Source organism: Gracilinanus agilis, chromosome 3 (assembly GCF_016433145.1).
Source record: "Gracilinanus agilis isolate LMUSP501 chromosome 3, AgileGrace, whole genome shotgun sequence".
In the NCBI taxonomy this organism is placed as follows: domain Eukaryota; kingdom Metazoa; phylum Chordata; class Mammalia; order Didelphimorphia; family Didelphidae; genus Gracilinanus; species Gracilinanus agilis.
Window position 1 is genome coordinate 526228462 of NC_058132.1, and position 19682 is coordinate 526248143.

Genomic DNA, 19682 nt, shown 5'->3' on the forward strand with positions numbered 1-19682 from the left:
CTAAAAACAATTTTATTTTGGTTCTGCTCATTTCATTTTGCATCAGTTTATTAAATCTTTCCAGGTTTCTCTGAAACCATCTAGCTCATCATTTCTTATAGCACAATAGTATTCCATTACAATCATATTCATGATCTTAGATCTTAAACTGGTAATGAGTATCTCAATTGAACGCTAGAAACTGGGAATGTGTAGAGAAAACTGTTACCTAGAAATGCTTCTAAAGATTTGAAGTATTCTAAAGGCAGTTCTATGTTAGCTTTTATTAACTTTTTTTTTTAATTTTTTTTTAAACCCTTAACTTCTGTGAATTGACTCATAGGTGGAAGAGTGGTCAGGGTAGGCAATGGGGGTCAAGTGACTTGCCCAGGGTCACACAGCTGGGAAGTGGCTGAGGCCGGGTTTGAACCTAGGACCTCCCGTCTCTAGGCCTGACTCTCAATCCACTGAGCTACCCAGCTGCCCCTAGCTTTTATTAACTTTTATACAAATTAGCAGCTCTAGAGTTAGATCCCATGACTTTTTAGGTCTCTTCCACCTTTGAATTTATGTTTTTATGATTCTTAAAGTCTGGAAAGGGTGCAAGGTGATAATAGAAGAGAATCTCTGACTTTCTTTAAGACTCGGCTTGATAATATCTGCATTATAGAGATGTATACCTTTATGTACAATTCACTATTGTAGAATGTATATAGAAATGCTCGTTTTATTTGGTGTTTTAAGTTCAGAAAGAAACAAAGGACAAAAATGGTAGCTCAACTGCTACCTCCTCTAGGAATAATTCTTCATTTCCCCTAGCTTTCGTGCCATCTCATCCATGCCTACCTTCTATTTATTCTTTTTGTTTAGAAGGTATTGATTTTTATGTGAGAATATTGTCTCCTCCATTAGCTCATAAACTCCTTGAGGGCAGGGACTGTTTTTGCCTTTTCTTTGTATTCGTAATTCTTAGTACTGTGCCTGAGTAAACACTTAATAAATGCTTATTCACTGAATTTGCATGAAGTAAACTAAGGATCCTGGGAAACAAATGTAGTATTCATCTCTAGTATAGTTATTCGTATCTCTGTTAGTGGGGACAGTAATCTGATTTTGAGACAGAATAGGAAAATGTAGTGTATGAAAAATATTTAGTTCAAAATTTTGACAAACTGTATTATACTTAAATGTAAATAACAAAATAAATTATTTATGAAGCCAATTTGACATTTTGGTATAGAAATGTGTAGTGAACATTTTACGCCATTATTATTTATAACAACTATTGTGATAATATACATATATCCCCACTTCTGCAAAACAAATAGGTCCTACCATCAATTTTGCAACACTATTTTCCCAATTCTAGCTAATAACCAAAGTGTCTTCATTTACTTAGTTCAGAGCTCTGATCTCAGTGAGGATAATTTCTCAGCAGATTAAGTTAAATACATGAATGGGACAGTATCTTGCCCTATTTTATGCTGGGTGTTATAGTATTGGGTTTTTTGCTAAATATTGGAAATCTGTTATTATAGCTGGGAGTGAGGGTTTGGGACAAGCAGAATTAAGGCAGTAAAATTTAACTTTGAGTCATAGTTTTACTGGGGTCAGTAGAGGTAGAAGGAGACTGAATCTCATCTGGTTGTTGAGTGTGCTAGCAGCAGTGATGTGGAGAAATTACCTCCAGAGCACTTGGGCTATAAATATCCCTGTTAAAGGGAGGTCAGACAAAGATATGAACAGAGGGCTTTGAAGGAAATGGTCAGAAGAGTGGGTAAGAGAACAGAACTGGGACACAAGCCAGGATGTGAGGAACTAGATTGGTGTACCAAATCCAGAGAATTGGGTTGGTGTACCAAATCAACAAAGTCAGACAGGTAATCATGATGACAATACTAATGAACGGGCTTAGGTAAGAAAGAGAGGACAGATCTCCTAAATTCTCATAGGCATTCTGATGACATGATGGAGATCAGTTGCACATTGATGGGGCCTTCACAGAAACAGGTACCTTTTGATTGACTAGTATAACCTGCTAGCCATTTTCTGTCATTGGTCCATTATCTCTAGGACCTATAATATTCTTCTGATGTGCCTTGACACCCTTACAATTTCCTTTATCCCTAGATTACTGTTTTACCCTTTTTTGTGCTATGGGTCCCTTGAATAGTCTATTGAAGCCCATAGACTGCTCTGCATGGACCTTTCATTCTATTCCTTCTGCTTCTTCAGCTGATCACCTCTTCTATCATCTTCTTTTTTTAAAAAATCTTCCTACCTAAAGTAACAAATTGGGGGAAAATCTTTATAACAAAAACCTCTGACAAAGGTCTAATTACTCAAATTAATAAGGAGCTAAATCAATTGTACAAAAAAGAAAGCCATTCCTCAATTGATAAAAGGGCAAGCGACATGAATAGGCAATTTTCAGATAAAGAAATCAAAACTATCAATAAGCACATGAAAAATTGTTCTAAATCTCTTATAATTAGAGAAATGTACATCAAAACAACTCTTGAGGTACCACCTCACACCTAGCAGATTGGATAAAATGACAGCAAAGGAAAGTAATAAGTATTGAAGGGGATGTGGCAAAATAGGGACATTAATGCATTGCTGGTGGAGTTGTTAATTGATCCAACCATTCTGGATGGCAATTTGGAACTATGCTCAAAGGCCTTTAAAAGACTGCCTGCTCTTTGATCCAGCCATACAACTGCTGGGTTTATACCCCAAAGAGATAATAAGGAAAAAGACCTGTACAAAAATATTTATAGCCATGCTTTTTGTGGTGGCAAAAAAATGGAAATCGAGGGTATGCCCTTGAATGAGGGAATGGCTGAACAAATTATGGCATATGCTGGTGATGGAATACTATTGTGCTCAAAGGAATAATAAACTGGAGGAATTCCATGTGAACTGGAAAGACCTCCAGGAACTGATGCAGAGTGAAAGGAGCAGAGCCAGAAGAACATTGTACACAAAAATTGATACGCTGTGGCATAATCGAATGTAATGACTGTCTTCTCTACTAGCAGCAATGCAATGACCCAGGACAATTCTGAGGGACTTATGAGAAAGAATGCTATCCACATCCAGAGAAAGAACTGTGGGAGTAGAAACATAGAAGAAAAACAATTGCTTGATCACATGTGTCAAGGGGGATATGATTGGGGATGTAGACTCTAAGTAATCACCCTAGTACAAATATCAATAATATGTAAATAAGTCTTGATCAATGACACATGTAAAACCCAGTGGAATTGCTCGCTGGCTATGGGAAGAGGGGTGAGAGTAGGGGAGGGAAAGAACATAAATCATGTAATCATGGAAAAATATTCAAAATTAATTAATTAAATAAAAATTTTCAAATTAAAAAAAAATCTTCCTATCTAGAGCTTGCTACATTCCCTCTTGCCTAAAAACATGCCCATGTCTCCTTCATCCTTAAAAATACTGTCATTTGGGGGACAGCCTGGTGGCTCAGTAGATTGAGAGCCATATTAGAGGCATGAGGTCCTAGGTTAAAATCTGGCCTCAGACACTTCCTAACTGTGTGACCCTGGGCAAGTCACTTAACTCCCCCCCTCCCCCATTGCCAAGCCTTTACCATTCTTCTGCCTTTGAATGAGGACACAATATTGGAAGAAAAGGGTTTTAAAAAAAACTTATCATTTGATCATATGATCTCTGTTAGCTTTTGTCCTCTACTTCTCAGTTAAACTCTTTGAAAAAAATGTCTACACTTGGTGCTTCCTCTTCCCCTCACATATCAAAATCTGAATTTAATTTATACCATGAATTTAAGTTCTGCCATGTCAAGTCAACAATACTTTATACTTACTTTGTTCCAGACACTATTCAACACATTAAGTGGGCAAACTAAGGCATAAACAGTCTTTGTTCTCAAGAAGCTCAACATACAAAGAAGATATATATGGAATAAATTGGAGTTAATCTCAAAGAAAAGGTGCTAAGATTAAGAAGGCCAGGGAAAGACTTCTGAAAAAGGCAGACCTCTAGCTGACATTGGAAAGAAGTCAAGGAGGCCAAGAGGTAGAGATGAGTAGGGAGAGAATTCCAGGTATAAAAGCCAGTAAATGTGCATGAAGTTGGAAGGAGTGCTAGATCATAGAGTAAGGAGAGGAGAGTAAGGTGTAAGAATGACAGATTATAAAGGGCTTTCAAAGCCAAACAGGTTTTTATACTCAATTCTGGAGGCAAGATGGAGTGACTGAAATTTATTGAATAGAGAAGAGACATGGTCAGAAATATACCTTAGGAAGGTCACTTTGATAGTTGAATGAAGGAGGGACTAGAGTGGGAAAAGTCTTATAAATTCTATAACCTAAAGGAAGTCATTTAAGTCTTAGTTTCTTTGTTACTTGCATTGTTTAGCCTAGAGGATTAGGTGAAAATGCTATATAAATGTGAACTGTTATTCTTCCAGCCCAAAGTAGTCCACACTCAGAAGACACAATCCTAGCTAGTACTAACCCTCGACATTGAAAGTGTGTTGGGGTGTGTGTGTGTGTGTGTGTATGGGAGGAAGTAAAGATGATTAGGAATATCAAAGAAAAATCAGGTTTATTGCTCGGTAAATTTAACTCATTAGATAGAATTTTACTCTTTGTCGTTTCTGTATTCTCTGATAAAAATTAAGATGTTTAGCTAAGACAGAAAATTTAAATTGGTGAAAATGAGACAAAACTTATAAGTGATATAGTTTAGTTAAGAGTACCTGCCTGCCTTTCATGGAATCATCAGGAGATTTGATTTTTTAAAATTCAATAAAAGAATTTAGAAATGATGGACAATGCTTCACCACAGAAAAATAAAATAATGGAAAATGGGAGAATTAGTACAGGACTAAGAATCAAATATACCAATTAAAAATTTAGATTAAATTTTAGCTTCTTTGAATTATAATGAGCTTGCACATTTTAGAATATTTCAGGGAATTGGTTTATGAGCACTCAGAAAGGAAAACAATATAACAAAATCTCATGTTAGTTTGGGGACAAGCAGAGGAGACTGACTTTATCTCTCATTGGCAGAGTTGCTAGTCTAGGGGATGCCATAGAAATCATCCTGGGATTTTGGCAAGACTTTTAGGATCAAAGCATCATAAACTGGTATTTTGAGCTGTAGCAGACCTTAGATATCATCTAGTCCAGTCCCTTTCAAAGATGAAACATTGAAAACTTATAAGGATTAATCTTTGATCATGTAGGTAGTAAATTGCTGAGCCAGGTTTTGAACCTGTGTTCTGACTCTAAATCCAATATTCTTTCCATTGTTTACACTATAAAGTTTTGCATTTTTTTGAGGAAAAAATGGACAGATGTAGCTCAGATGGAAGTAATTATATGTTGAACACTAAAACCTATGTTATGAACACTAAAACCTGAATGATGTACCCAAAATATTCTGCAAACCTCAAGGTATTATGTAAGTACTAGCAATTATTTTTATTGTTATGAATAGTTTATGTCACCCTGACATAGAAAAGTCTGTAGTAGTGTCACAGATCTGTCCTTAGCCCTTTTCAACATTCTGATCAGATAACTAGATTGCCCCTTTTTATCAGATTTGTGGATGACAAGCCAAAACAATTACTATAGTGGTTAATAGAATTGGACTCCATAAAGATTGGCTAGATAAAAACAATGGACTGAAAAAGATGAAGCAAACAGGTGTCAGTGTAGGGAGCTATACCTGAATTTAAAAAAACCCAAGAACACAAGCATAGTGTGGGGGAAAGTTTTGTAACATAGTTCATGCAAAAAGAGATGGAGAGGAGGATCTTAATGAACTGCAAGCTTAACCATTTCACAGTTATCTAAGATATCCCCCCAATATGAAATGTATGTATTTATGTTTTAATTTGTATCATAGTTATCCATCTATGCAACTTTCTGCTGGGACATATGGCAACAGCCAATCTGAATTCCTAATGAATATCAACACCACCTATTTTATAATCAATTAGTGGTGTGCAAACTATTTGAGAAAAAGTAAAATAATTAATCTATTGACTTATAAATCTTAAAAAACATTAAACATGAAATGTATCCTGTTTTTACTTCTATGTAACTTGTTCTCTGTGTTTTGAAATTGAGATGAGTTTACGTAATTTCATTTTGAGGTCATATATTTTTTAACTCATCATGAAACCATACTTTTATGACATTGGATATGAAGTATTCTTTGACAATTTTCTTTTTCCAAGTCTAGTCTTCATTATAGCTCATAGGTTTGCAGTAGGGTTTAAATCAAGTAAGTTCCCAGAATATTAGAGCACATTTATCTACATCTCTTAGATAAATTTCATAAACTTTTGTGAATTGTAACTGACCTACTTTGGTAGAAGTTTCCTCATCTGAGAGTTCCTATACCTATGAAATCACAGGGCAGGTTCCTGACCCAGCCAGTAGAATATTCTTTTTGAGGAAGGAGCAATAACTAGTGTTTTGATTTTGGCAGAATTAACCTAATAATCAGAAGGTACAATTATCAAGAATGCACTAGTTCGGGACAATTGCTAAAGACTTAAAAAGGGTCCTTACAAAGTTTTCCTAAGAGAAGTCATTCCTTTAAGAGCTAGGCATTCTGAATTCCTATTTGGGGCATTATTCATGCCTTACTTTATGGCTGACCATTCATTTCATTGTTCATAGTTGTTTGTTTACTATTTCCTCTTAAAAAGTAATCAAGGGAGAGGCTAGGAGCCAATACACTGTATTGACTCCAAGATGGAAGGTAAGGGTTTTTAAAAAAAAATTAAAAAAAAAAAAAAAAAGGTAATCAAAGGGGCAGCTGGGTTGCTCAGTGGATTGAGAGTCAGGCTCAGAGATGGGAGGTCCTAGTTTCAAATCTGGTCTCAGACACTCCCTAGCTGTGTGACTCTGGGCAAGCTACTTAACCGCCACTGCCTAGCCCTTACGGCTCTTCTGCCTTAGAACCAATACCCAGTATTAATTCCAAGATGGAAAGTAAGGGTTTAAAAAAAAGTAATCAAGGAAAATGGAAGATAAGCTTTATAACTAATTGTTTATGGCTTAATAGCACTATTGGTTTTTGGTTTTTTTTGGTGAGAAATACATTTAATTTTTATTTTATTTTCTCTCAATCACATGTAAACAAAAATATTTAACATTTATTTTTTAAAATGCTGGCTTCCACATTTTCTCTTCCTCCCTTCCTTCCCCCCTCCCTAAGAAGGCAAGCAATTTGATATAGATTATACATATGTAGTCATATAAAACATTTTCATATTAGCCATTTTGCAAAACCCCCAAAAACACAGAGCAAAAAACCCCCCAAAACAAACAAAAACAAGAACAAACAATTTTTAAAAATGTTTTTCAATCTGCATTCAGACCCATTAGTTCTTTCTCTGGAGATGGATAGCATTTTTCATTATAAAACCTTTGGAGTTATCTTGGATCATTGTATTGCTGAAAAGAATGAGGCTGATCACAGTACAATATTGCTGTTACTGTATGTCATCCTTCTTCATCTGCTCATTTCACTTTGCATCAGCTCATGTAAATCTCCCAGGCTTCTCTGAAAGCATCCTGCTCATCATTTTTTATGGTATTAGCACAAAAGTATTCCATCACAATCATATACCAAAATTAGTTCTATCATTCCCTAATTGATGGGTATACTCTCAGTTTCTAATTTTTACTACCACAAAAAAGAGTGGCTATAATATTTTTGTACATATAGGTCTTTTTAGTTGTTTACTATTGATTTTTTTTAAAAATTCAAATTGCTTTTTAAGAAAATTACTTGTTTGTAACATTTAAAATATTAAGATACTCAGTTAACTTCCTCCCTGCCAGGAAGCATTATTTAACAACAAGATACATTATAAATAAAATTATGTCTTATCTACTTTTATTTATCAAGTAATTTTCTTGAAACCATTTTGTGCCAGGCAGTATGCAAAGTGCAGAGGATATAAACACAAAGAATGAAGCAGTCACTACCCCTTTCAAGAACATACCTTTTAATAGGAGAAGTAATGCATGGGTATGCTTGGAGATGATAGTAGATAGGGAGGAAGGGTACTAGCAGCTGGTAAGGGTAGCAGTAGTCAGGAGAAGTCTCATGTAGAAGCTCATGCTTGAGTTTCTTCTTGAAAGAAGGAGAGAATGCATGGAAACTGTTTTGTAAGTGAAGAGAGCTTAAAGATAAAAACTCTATTAAAAAACCCTACTTAAAGTCATAGGAAGATGGAGATGCATAAAATACTGTGGCTGTGCGAACATTTGGTGCCCATTATGTGCAAGGCAGTATACTAGGATCATAACATATGAAGACAAAAAGTCTGATCTCAAAAACCTGGCATTGTACTAGGAGAATACAATACATAAACAGATAAATATATTTATGGTAATCCTCCAGCAACCTGGGCTTCAGTTTTCTCCTTTGCATAATGTTGGGATTGGACTAGATTTTTTTCAGGTTCTTTTTGTCATAAAATTCAACTGTATCATGTGCCCATACACTCTGGATGTTTGAAAGATTCCTTTTTCAATGGGATTCCTCATCTATTAGCTTCAGAAAGTTATACCAAGCAATTGACCTCTTACAAGAGGAGATTAACTGTTTTTGGAAAGAGGCATGCTAAAGTTACCAACACCTTTCATTTTAATGATCCAGGCAGTGGGAAACTAATAGAGAGAGGAAAGAAGGAATGCTAAGGGCAAATTGGATACTGACCACTGAACTACTACTGAACCTTACAGACAGGGAATAGGGTTGGTAATGATTTCTCAAAATGGCAGAGGGGTCATGGATGCTGCAAACTGGTTGTTTCGGATCTCCATCTATAATCAAAGTGAATAGAAGTTCCAATCTGAAATTGATTTATAGTTTCAGTTCTCCTCTGTGTTATTGGGTTTCCTATTCTTATCTATAGCTTCACTTGTAAAATATAATAATTTTAATATTCCCAAGATAAATGCTAAAAATCAGTCTCACTACTTAATTCCTAGGAATTCAGTGCCTTCATGTTACTACTCTGTCTCAAAACATCAATAGAATGAGAAAGAATGTTATCCATATCCAGAGAAAGAATTGTGGGAGCAGCAACACAGAAGAAAAACAATTGCTTGATCACATGGGTCAATGGGGACATAATTGGGGATATAGACTCTAAAAAATCACCGTAGTGCAAATATCAATAATATGGAAATAGGTCTTGATCAATGATACATGTAAAACCCAGTGGTATTGCCCATTGGCTATGGGAGGGAGGTGGGAAGAGGGGAGGGAAAGAATATGAATCATGTAACCATGGAAAATTTTTCTTAATCAATAAAAATTTTTTTTAAAAACATCAATAGAAAACACCATTCTAAGCTCACATGATGTTCTAAGAATCACTTGCCCCCACCTACCCTTCGTACAGTCACACCACACTTCCCTTATGCTTTGTGTTAGGACAAACAAATCTAATAACTCTAGTTTACTATCACTATTTCAACTACTTCATTTAAAGAACATGTTGTCTTATGTTAAAGAACCTACAGAGTAATTTATCTAGGAGAAATCTAAACTGACCCTACTATTATTACAATAAGTCAGAAAAAAAGTCAGCTTCCCAAAAGTTTTTCTTTCTGGAATACTTAACTTGGATAGATATAGATGAAGATAGATAGATAGATAGATAGATAGATAGATAGATAGATAGATAGATAGATAGATAGATATAGCTTGGTGGTCTAAATTATTTTCAGGGGTACAAAAATAGCTCTGTTTTCTGTTTCTCAGACTCACCTTTTTGATATCTTATTACCCAAGTGATACTGCCCTTTCCTTCGTGCTTACTATATTCTTCCATCAACTTTGGAGTACTTGCATTTTAAATTCTTTAATCTGTAATATTTTATGATTTGCTGCCATGGAACTTTAATTGGATAACATGGGTTATTGAGAGTTGGCTTTCATGGCAATGAATGGCTTTGGATCACTGAAAATACCCAGCAACTTGCCAGATAACACATCCAGCTTGATATCTTACTTATAAATTCTGGTCCAGCTCATTGGCCAACTGTCTAGACAAGATGGTTTTTTTTTCTGAACATGTGCTTTTTTATCAGTATATTTGCATTACCCTCCTATGGACAATATTACATTTAAGCAGATCCATTTTTCGAATTATGAACAAATCATGGTACCAAAGAAAACAAGCACATGAGTCAGGACATAAACTTAAAATCTCATAAGCATTAAAACTTACATCTCAAAGTACACATCATCATCTTTGCACTTGAGCTTTCTGTCCCTGATAAGTCTGTTTACCTGTGGTATATTAAGATAAGAAATGCTGACCATAATTATAGGCAATAGATAGTCAGAGGCTCTCCTAAGCTCAGAATCTAACAACCTCTGATCTCTCCTATAAAGAATGTTCTCTTTCAGAGAAGTTGTAAAGGTGGCTACTTAAACCACTATAGGTGGGGCCTCACTTCTATGACAGAGTAGAAGTTTCTTATATTTTAGATCATGAAAAGGCCTTGAGGATTAATTATCCTGATGTTCTCACGTTACATGCGAGAAAACTGATAAAACTTTATTAGTGACATAAAAAAAAAACCACAGCTAGTAAAACCCAGGACCTTAACTTGCCAAATTCAGGATTCTTTCCACAGTGGATATGTTTAATGACTTTGCTTTTTTAGTACTATTTATGATCACTGGTTGATACATATCCACATCAATGATGTTGCAAGCCCAATTCTGTATGAAAACATGTATGTAAGATCCCTCCTCTCTACTGAAACTACTCCTTTAAAGGAAACCATTTAACCCTTTATTGTCAATCATGTTGTGGGTATAATGTGCTCTTCCTTTTTCAAGAAGAAATGACAGAAACCAGGATATTTCACAATTTGATTTTTATGTGTAGGTGGGGCAAGCCTGGCTAAATTCTCAGGGTTTTTCTTTGTTGTTGTTAATCCTCTTTCAACTAGGAAGTTTTTAAAAATGGAAACTTAGCCAAATTGTATTACCCAGTAACATAAATGAGAGATCCTTATTTCCATTTTCCATCTTAAAAATGAACCTAAAATTCACCAAGGTAAAAGTATAACACATCATCTATGGTGTCCTAGAAAGAGTTATTTCATAACTGAAAGATCATACACCATATTCACAGTAATCTAGTCATTGATCAATACATTAGAATTCAAGTTTCAGCATTTATAAAATTAATATGTAAAACATTTTATTTGACTGCCTGGTTTTTACCAATTTTTTTTTCTTCCTTTTTAGGGACGACCAAATTGGTGTGTATATCATTTCAGCTATTTCTTAATGTCTTCCTTTTTCAAGACTTCCATTAACACAAATAATTCTATTATACTCTTAAATTTTTATTAATAATCATCAAGTGGTCTTTAATATCTCTTTTGAATTATGAAAAGATCATACTGACCAGTTAATTTTTATCAAATATTTCATTCAATAAATGCTGTAGCTAAACTATTTTCTTAGACTAGGCTACAGTAGATATGAAATGATTTCAGACAAAGAACTATAAACTTTTAAATTCTGAATTATTGTATAACCTTGAATAAGTAACTAAATAAAACTATCTCCTTTCTTGTCTCTGAGAATATTAATGTGAAATAAATTTGTCTAAGTCCATGACATATACTTAAATTGTATACTAGAATATTTTCTCCCTTTCCTTTTCAGAGTTGCTTTGGTTATCCTATAAGCATCTTTTTCATTATCATCAATGAATTCTGTGAAAGATTTTCCTATTATGGAATGAGAGGTAACTATTTGAATTCATACTCTTACATTAACAGCAACAAATAATTGGATATTTTAACATCCATTTTTTATTTCCTGATCCTTCTACCTACAGCAATTCTTGTTCTATATTTCCAACGTTTCTTTGGATGGGATGATAACCTGTCTACTGCCATCTATCACACATTTGTTGCTTTGTGCTATCTAACACCAGTCCTTGGAGCTCTTATTGCTGACTCATGGCTGGGAAAGTTCAAGTAAGTAGTTTCTATTTCTTCTTTAAGAAAAATTCATATAGTATCCTTTTTAGCGTTTGAGAGTTATAGATTAAACCAAGTATATATACTTTTTCTTTAATGTACATAGAGTTAATCTATATTTTTTGAGAAATGAAATGGACTAATCAATAAACATTTAAGCACATATTATGTATAGGGCATCTTCCTGAGGTACGGATGAGAATGAATATATGGAACATCTTTCCTCATAAGCCTCATAATTTCACTGGAGTTAGAAAGCATATACACAATAGGTTGAAATAACTTTTACTAAATAAGATGGTTCTCTGCATGGTCAAAGAAAATCAAAGGACTTAATTTGAGAAATGAAGGAAGAGGGCATTCTTAGCTGGAAGAATGACTTGAGCAAGGATACAGAGGCTAGAATGTCTGATTTTAATCACATTAAAATAAAAAGTATGCTTTGCCACTTCTTTTTCAATTCAATAGTCATTTCCTATAACATTTGATATTACACGAAGCAGATAGTTATAAAAGATCCCAAAATAATAGTACAAATTAATGTGGATACGGTATCAAGAGCAATTGATGTTTAAGAAATGGAAAATCTTTTTTTGGCATGGGGAAAAGTTTACAAATATAGCTAAAACTTCTTATCCCAACCTTTTCTTTGTTTTATAGAACAATCATCTCATTGTCCATTGTTTATACTGTGGGGCAAGCAATCACTGCCATAAGTTCTATTAATGACCTCTCAGACAATAACCATGATGGAAAGCCTGATAACATCACATTACATGTGTAAGTTGAGACTTATTATTTTATGTAATTTTTTTTCAGCCAACCTGTTTAACTTCATTCCCTCTTGCCCTCTAAAAAAGGGGGCCTATCTTCCATAGTTAAATATTGAAGAAAGAGATCATTCCTGTTGACCATAAGTGGGATCTTGAGCATATCATGTCAGATGGTATTGTTTGTCCTGTGGTTTTGATGTTCCACCTACCTACATATCTTGGTCACAAACAGGCAATATGTATTAGGATCAGACTCTCCTTGAGGCAAATGAAAGATTTCTAGTGATTAAACAGCTTTAGTGTTTAGGCAAACTCGAGTTGTCATTTCTACTTCACTAGTGGGGAAAGTGAGGACGTCTTCCTATTCTCCTTCAAGAGAATTACTTGAAAGTTCATTTTCTGTCCTTGAATCAACCATCTTTTACATGCTATCATTCTATCTGTAAACTTCAGGTCTTCTTCTGGTATCTTGATTCATAGAACTTAACATTTTGCCTCTGTTAGTGTAACCAAACAGAACTAGCTACTACCCAACCCTATTAATCCCAACAGTGATTTTTAGCTGATCTTGTCATAGAGACTTTAGCTCAACTATTCCTTATAATGTAAACTCACTTAGTCACATTTTTGTGTAACCAATCAATGGCAATAGATACAGTATGCCTGTATCATCCATATAGATATGTTGTTTGCTGGTTGGAGAGAAGATATATTGTATGCTACTAAGGACAAACTTTGTAGGAATCAGAATTTCACTCAATTTCCTCAATAAATATTTAAGCCAGCTCTGTGTCACCATATCAAAGACCGCAGAAAGGGAGGATTGTTATGAAGAGAGAAGAAACTACCCTTCAATATTTGAGCCCCTTCTATGCTACCATACTTAATATTGCAGAAAGGGAGAATTCTTTAGAACACAGAAGAGCCCCTTTAATGAATAGATATTTTTAAAAGTTAATTCTTTTCCCTAGATCTTTGTCTATGATTGGACTTGTCCTGATTGCCCTTGGTACTGGTGGAATAAAACCTTGTGTGTCAGCATTTGGTGGAGATCAGTTTGAAGAACATCAGGTATGTACCCTTTGTTGAAAATTGATAACTAGATCAATGTGTCTTGGAATAAAATTCCATTGACACAAGTAGCCACTTGGTTTTTTTTTAAGAATGTTTGGAACATTGTGCACAGTGACAGAAGATAAGCTAATGCCAGGTACCAGTTGGTTTTTGTCCTTCACAGTTGCTGTTGATTTGTGCTCACTATTTTTTCATGTCTTTTTCAATACAGGAAAAACAAAGAAACAGATTCTTTTCCATCTTTTATCTAGCCGTCAATGCTGGAAGTCTGCTTTCTACAATTATAACTCCCATGCTGAGAGGTAAGATATCTTGACCCACTTCTTACCCTTAATCAGATAGAAAATCATGTCTTATTGTGTATTGGATTGGGATTCAAAACTTGCATCTGAATGTCAATTGTTAACTGACAATTTGTGGCAATTTAGGCCAAAGCTCTAAATCTCTATTGTCCACAATTTCCTCAATTGTAAAAATTAGGGAGCTTGATTAGATCTGAAGTGCTTTCCAAAGCTAATTATGATCCTATGAAGTTTTCCTTCCTCCTTTGCTAAGCCCCCTTTAAAAACAAAAATTGTTTTCCCCTTCTTGCAGCTCAGGACAGGAAGAGAAATATGAAATCATTTTCTACACAATTTTATCTCTGCATTCTAGTCTAATACTAGTTATATCCCAAAGAAATTTGTGATCATTACCTTTAATCCATAACAAAGTTTATTTAAAGTAAAGTAGGCTAACTGACATTTTAACCCACATACATGCAACATATGAACCAGAAGCTGTTTCTTGAAAAATAAAGAAAAGAATATGATCATTGAGAAAATATTACAGGTATTTCCTAAAGAGGAAAAAACTGAAAAGACAATAGAACTCATAGGATACCATTTGAAATAGATTGCCAAACTCAACTCAACTGAATGTTGTTAAACTTTCAGACAACAACAAATATGATGTAACAATAGCTAAGTAGAAAGATATCACATTAAAATTAGTCATTGAACTAACAAAACTTTTCTACAACAAAAATTATAGGAAACACAATAGTTGAAGTAAAATATTTTCAAAGTTAAAAGAACCCAATCTCCAAATCAGATCCTTAGCAAGGCTCTGTTCTTTTTTTATAAATAAATTTTTATTAATAATTAATAATAATTTTATGTTATATAATTATATGATTGTAAATTATATGATATATTATTTTAAAGTAAGTATAAATTAAGTGGATTAGGAATTTTAAAAATCTGAAAAAGCAATTTTCAGATAAAAAGAAAAGGCATTAATAATCATATAAAAATGTTCTAAATCACTCTTGATTAGAAAAATGTAAACTAAAACAACTCTGAGTTAACACCTCACATCTATCAGATTGGCCAATATCACAGTAAGGAAAGTGATAAATACTGGAGGGGATGTGGCAAAATAGGGACACTAATGCATCGATGGTGGAGTTGTGAATTAGTCCAACCATTCTGGAGGGCAATTTGGAATCATTCCCAAAGGACGATAAAATTGTGCATACTCTTCGATCTTGTAATACCACTACTGGGTCTGTATATCAAAGAGATCATAAAAAGGGGGAAAGGACCTACTTGAACAAAAATATTTATGGCAGCTTTTTTGTGTGTTGACAAAGAATTAGAATTTGAGAGGATGTCCATCAATTGGGGAATGGCTGAAAAAATTGTGGAATATATTAGTGATGGGATACTATTGTGCTATAAGAAAGATAAGCAGAATGATTTCAGAAAAAGCTGGAAAAGTCTACATGGACTGATGAAGAGTGAAATAAGCAGAACCGGAAGAATATTGTACACTGTAACAGCAGTATTGTACGATGATCAACTGTGAAAGATAGCCACTCTTAGCAATACAATGATCTGGGACAAATCTGAAGGATTTGTGACAAAGAATGCTATCTCCAGAAAAAAGAACTGTTGGACTCAGATGCAGATCAAAGCAGTATTAGTGCATTTACAGTTTAATTTGAGGTTTTGGTTTTATATGATTATTCTCTTACAACAATGACTAGTTTGGAAGTATGTTTTGTACAATAATAAACATATAACCCAGATCAAATTACTTATCATCTCTGAGAAGGGGGAGGAAAGGGAGGGAGGCAGACAATATAGATCTTATAATATCAGAAAACTATGTGGAAATTTGTTATTACATGTAATTTGGAAAACAAAATATCTTTGAATAAAGAAAATTAGAAAAATCTGGCCCAAGTTGACAAAATAAGAAAGCCAAATTAATCACAGAAAGAGAAATTAAATAGCTCCTTAAAGAGCTAGTATGTTACAAACCCCAGAATCTGGGGGAATTAAAAATTAATTCTAGTTAACAAAGGACACATTATCATGTTTAATTAACTATCTTAAAAAATTGGCAATCCTATGAGGTAAATATAGACATGATCCTCATATCTATTAAAAATCAGGAAGACAATCATAGACATATCATTAATGAGGATCAGTATGAAACTAGTAAATAAAATAGGCATGTCAAAATTATTATAATGATCAAGTAGGATTATGATATTAACTGCAAGGATAAGTCAGTGTTAGGAAATAAATTAATATAATTACTTCTATTAAATTTCTACTTTGTTGTTTAGTCATTTTCCAGTCATTTCTGAATCTTTATGATTACGTTTGGGGTTTTCTTGGCAAAGATATTGCAGAGGTTTGCCATTTTATTCTCCAACTCATATTACAGATAAGAAACTGAGGCAAACAGGGATAAGTGGCTTGCTCAGGGTCACATAGCTAGCAAATGTCTGATTTTTGAACTCAGAAGATGAGTCTTCCTGACTCAGGCTGGGCACTCTATCCACTTCACCACCTAGCTGCCTAAAGTTCTACTACAGGGTCTTATTGCAGAAGTTCCTAACCTTTGTGTCATGTACTCCTTTGGAAGTCTGGTAAAGCCAGATAAGGTTTCTTAGAATAAATTTTTTTAATGTTTTTTTGAATTTGGAAAAAAATTTAAATTAATTAATTTAGAATATTTTTACATGGTTACATGATTCATGTTCTTTCCCTCTCCTCTCCCCACCCCCTCCCATAGCTGACATGCAGTTCCACTGGGTTTTATATGTGTCATTGATCATATTATTGATATTTGCACTAGGGTGATCATTTAGAGTCAATATCCCCAATCATGTCCCCATAGACCCATGTGATCAATCAGTTGTTTTTCTTCTGTGTTTCTACTCCCAGAATTCTTCCTCTGAATGTGGAGTGTTCTTTCTCATAAGTTCCTCAGAATTGTCCTGCATCCTTGCATTGTTGTTAGTAGAGAAGTCCATTACATTCAATTTTACCACAGTGTATCCGTCTCTGTGTATAATGTTCTCCTGGTTCTGCTCCTTTTACTCTGTATCAATTCCTAGAGGTTGTTCCAGTTCACATGGAAATCCTCCAGTTTGTTACAGAATAATTTTTAAATGAATAAAACAAAACACACAGGATCAAAGGAAGCCAGTTTTACTGAAATAAAGATATGTATCTTTTTTTAAAATCCAAGTTTAAATACCTGGGAACCGAGACTAGTTAAGGGGCATGGGCAGAAAAAAATAGATGTTTACAGAAACACTTCTGCTTGTTGAGAGGAGGCCGTATGGACTTCCAAGGAGACAAGAAAGTAGTACTGTTGAGGACTGCAGAGACTCGGGGAAATGTAATGAAGAAAAGAGAGTCAGGACCAGTGACTTTACCAATAGATCCAGTTTCTGATTATTGCTTCACTTTCCTCTCAATGGGACCTTAAAGGGTTGGAGGGGATGCTTTGGGGAAGATCCCAGGAACTGCTCCCAGAGGGCAGACCCAGGCCCAAAGGGTTTCTCTTCTAGGGAGGGCAATTTCAGAGCAAGAAATAGAGCCATTCCAAATAGATCAAGCTTTTTTTGGAAGTAGTAAACAGCTTGTCCCTATGAGTGTTCAACAACGCACTGGATGACCTAGTGGAGGTCATAGACCCAGGTCATAGAACTGGAAGGGACTTTAGGGATCATCTAATAGTTGTCAGTTAGTCATATCCAACTCTTTGTAACCCCATTTTGAGGTTTTCTTGGCAAAAGTACTGGAGTAGTTTGCCATTTCCCTCTCTGGTTATTATTTTTTTTTGTACAGATGAGGAAATGAGGTAAACTGGGTTAAGCAACTTGACAGAATTACAAAAGAAACTAGTTATACTGAAATAAAGACTTTTCTCCTCCTATTCAAGTTCGTGAGCTACAGAGATCTATCCATGGACCTCAGATTAAGAGCTGCTGTCCTCTGGTATTGAAATGGCCCTGTGATCTCAAAAGCCGTTAATTAAGCACAAGCTCTGACAAGTCCTGCCAAGATGGAAAATGATTCCTGTTATTAGAGGACCAACTAGCAAAGTTTGGAGAAGCTTTTGAGAAGGGCTGCAAGTTTACCCTAGTAGCAGCTATTCTCAAAGACCAGCTGGGCTCTATTGTACATTAATAGCTTACCAAGGATCAGTGACTTTAAGTTCAACATATTGAAAAGGAACTATAATACATACACATATGGATATTTGTGTGTATTTGACCAAAAGGAGTCTATTTATCAAGTTTGGGGGATTTTGTTTTGGATAACTTTTTATCTTAACTGAGAAGGGAAGGAGTTACCACTATGAAATATTTATTTAATACTTTCATATAAAAGTTTTCCCAGTATTTTAATTAATAGATTTCTTATATGTACCTCTTCTATTTTTGCTCAGTGAGTCATATGTTGTAAGGACGGGAAAGAAAAAGTGTGTTGAGAGAAGCAAGAAGTTCAAATCAATTAACGTTATCAACTCACTCAGTGTGGCAGAGTATACAGTAATTCTCACCTGTAGTCCCCCTAACAAAGAAGATTCATAGGATCATGAGTTTATAGCTAGAAGGAAACTTAGAGGGCAATGATTTTAATGCCCCCCCCATTTTGCAGACAAGAAAATTGAGACTCGAATGGGTTAAAGGACATGTCCTCATAAAGAACATGACAGAAAAAGTGTTTGAGCTCAGTTATGATACCCTCTAACGTAAAATCTTTTGTTTTTCACACTGTATCAGGGAAGCGTGGTAGACGGAGAAATTATTTTAAAACAGAGAAATCCTTCTACCTATTAAATTTTTATGCACACTTACAATTTTTATAACATGCAATTTTAATACAGTAAGTTATATCTTTTTAAAATTCAATTTTATTTTATTTTTGGCTCCAAATTCTCTCCCTCCTCTTTCCCCATCCATTGAGAAATCAAGAAAAACAAAACCCAAGTGGAGAGTGCTGGATCTGGGGTCAGAAAGATCTGAATTCAAATGAGACCTCAGACACTTATTAGCTGTGCAACCCTGGACAACTCTGTTAATCTTTGCCTCAGTTTCCTCATCTGTAAAATGAAGATTTTACCTATGTTCTAGGGTTATTATAAGGATCAAATGAAATAATAATTGTAAAGTTCTTAATACAGTGCCTGGTAGATAATAAATACTATCTAAAATTAGCTATTGTTGTTATTGTCATCCTATTGAATTTTCTAAGATAGTTATAAGACAAATCTGATGCTAGCAGGGTTGAAGTTTTATTTTTAAAATAATTCTGTTAGTACCAAAAAAACCTTCCAGAGATATAAAATTGGTTATACCTTTTGACCCAGTAAAAGCACTTCAAGAACCATTTGTTGAAGATGTTTATTTTCCCCAGGCAGGGAAAAAAAAGACTCATTTGCAAAAACGTTTGCAGCAACATTAATCATGATAGCAAAGCTACTCAGGACCAATCTTCCCAACACCCAAGGAATAGGTGAACATTGC

General features: G+C 34.6%; 1 protein-coding gene across 1 annotated transcript in view; it reads left to right on the forward strand.

Moving 5' to 3' along the window:
• Window positions 1-19682, forward strand: part of SLC15A1 (solute carrier family 15 member 1) — a 102241-nt gene that overhangs the window by 50043 nt on the left and 32516 nt on the right. Inside the window, exons 3-7 of the mRNA XM_044669346.1 lie at window positions 11698-11779; window positions 11873-12014; window positions 12678-12797; window positions 13762-13861; window positions 14076-14166. Coding sequence (XP_044525281.1) covers window positions 11698-11779; window positions 11873-12014; window positions 12678-12797; window positions 13762-13861; window positions 14076-14166 — 535 coding nt within the window. The remainder of the gene's footprint in view (window positions 1-11697; window positions 11780-11872; window positions 12015-12677; window positions 12798-13761; window positions 13862-14075; window positions 14167-19682) is intronic.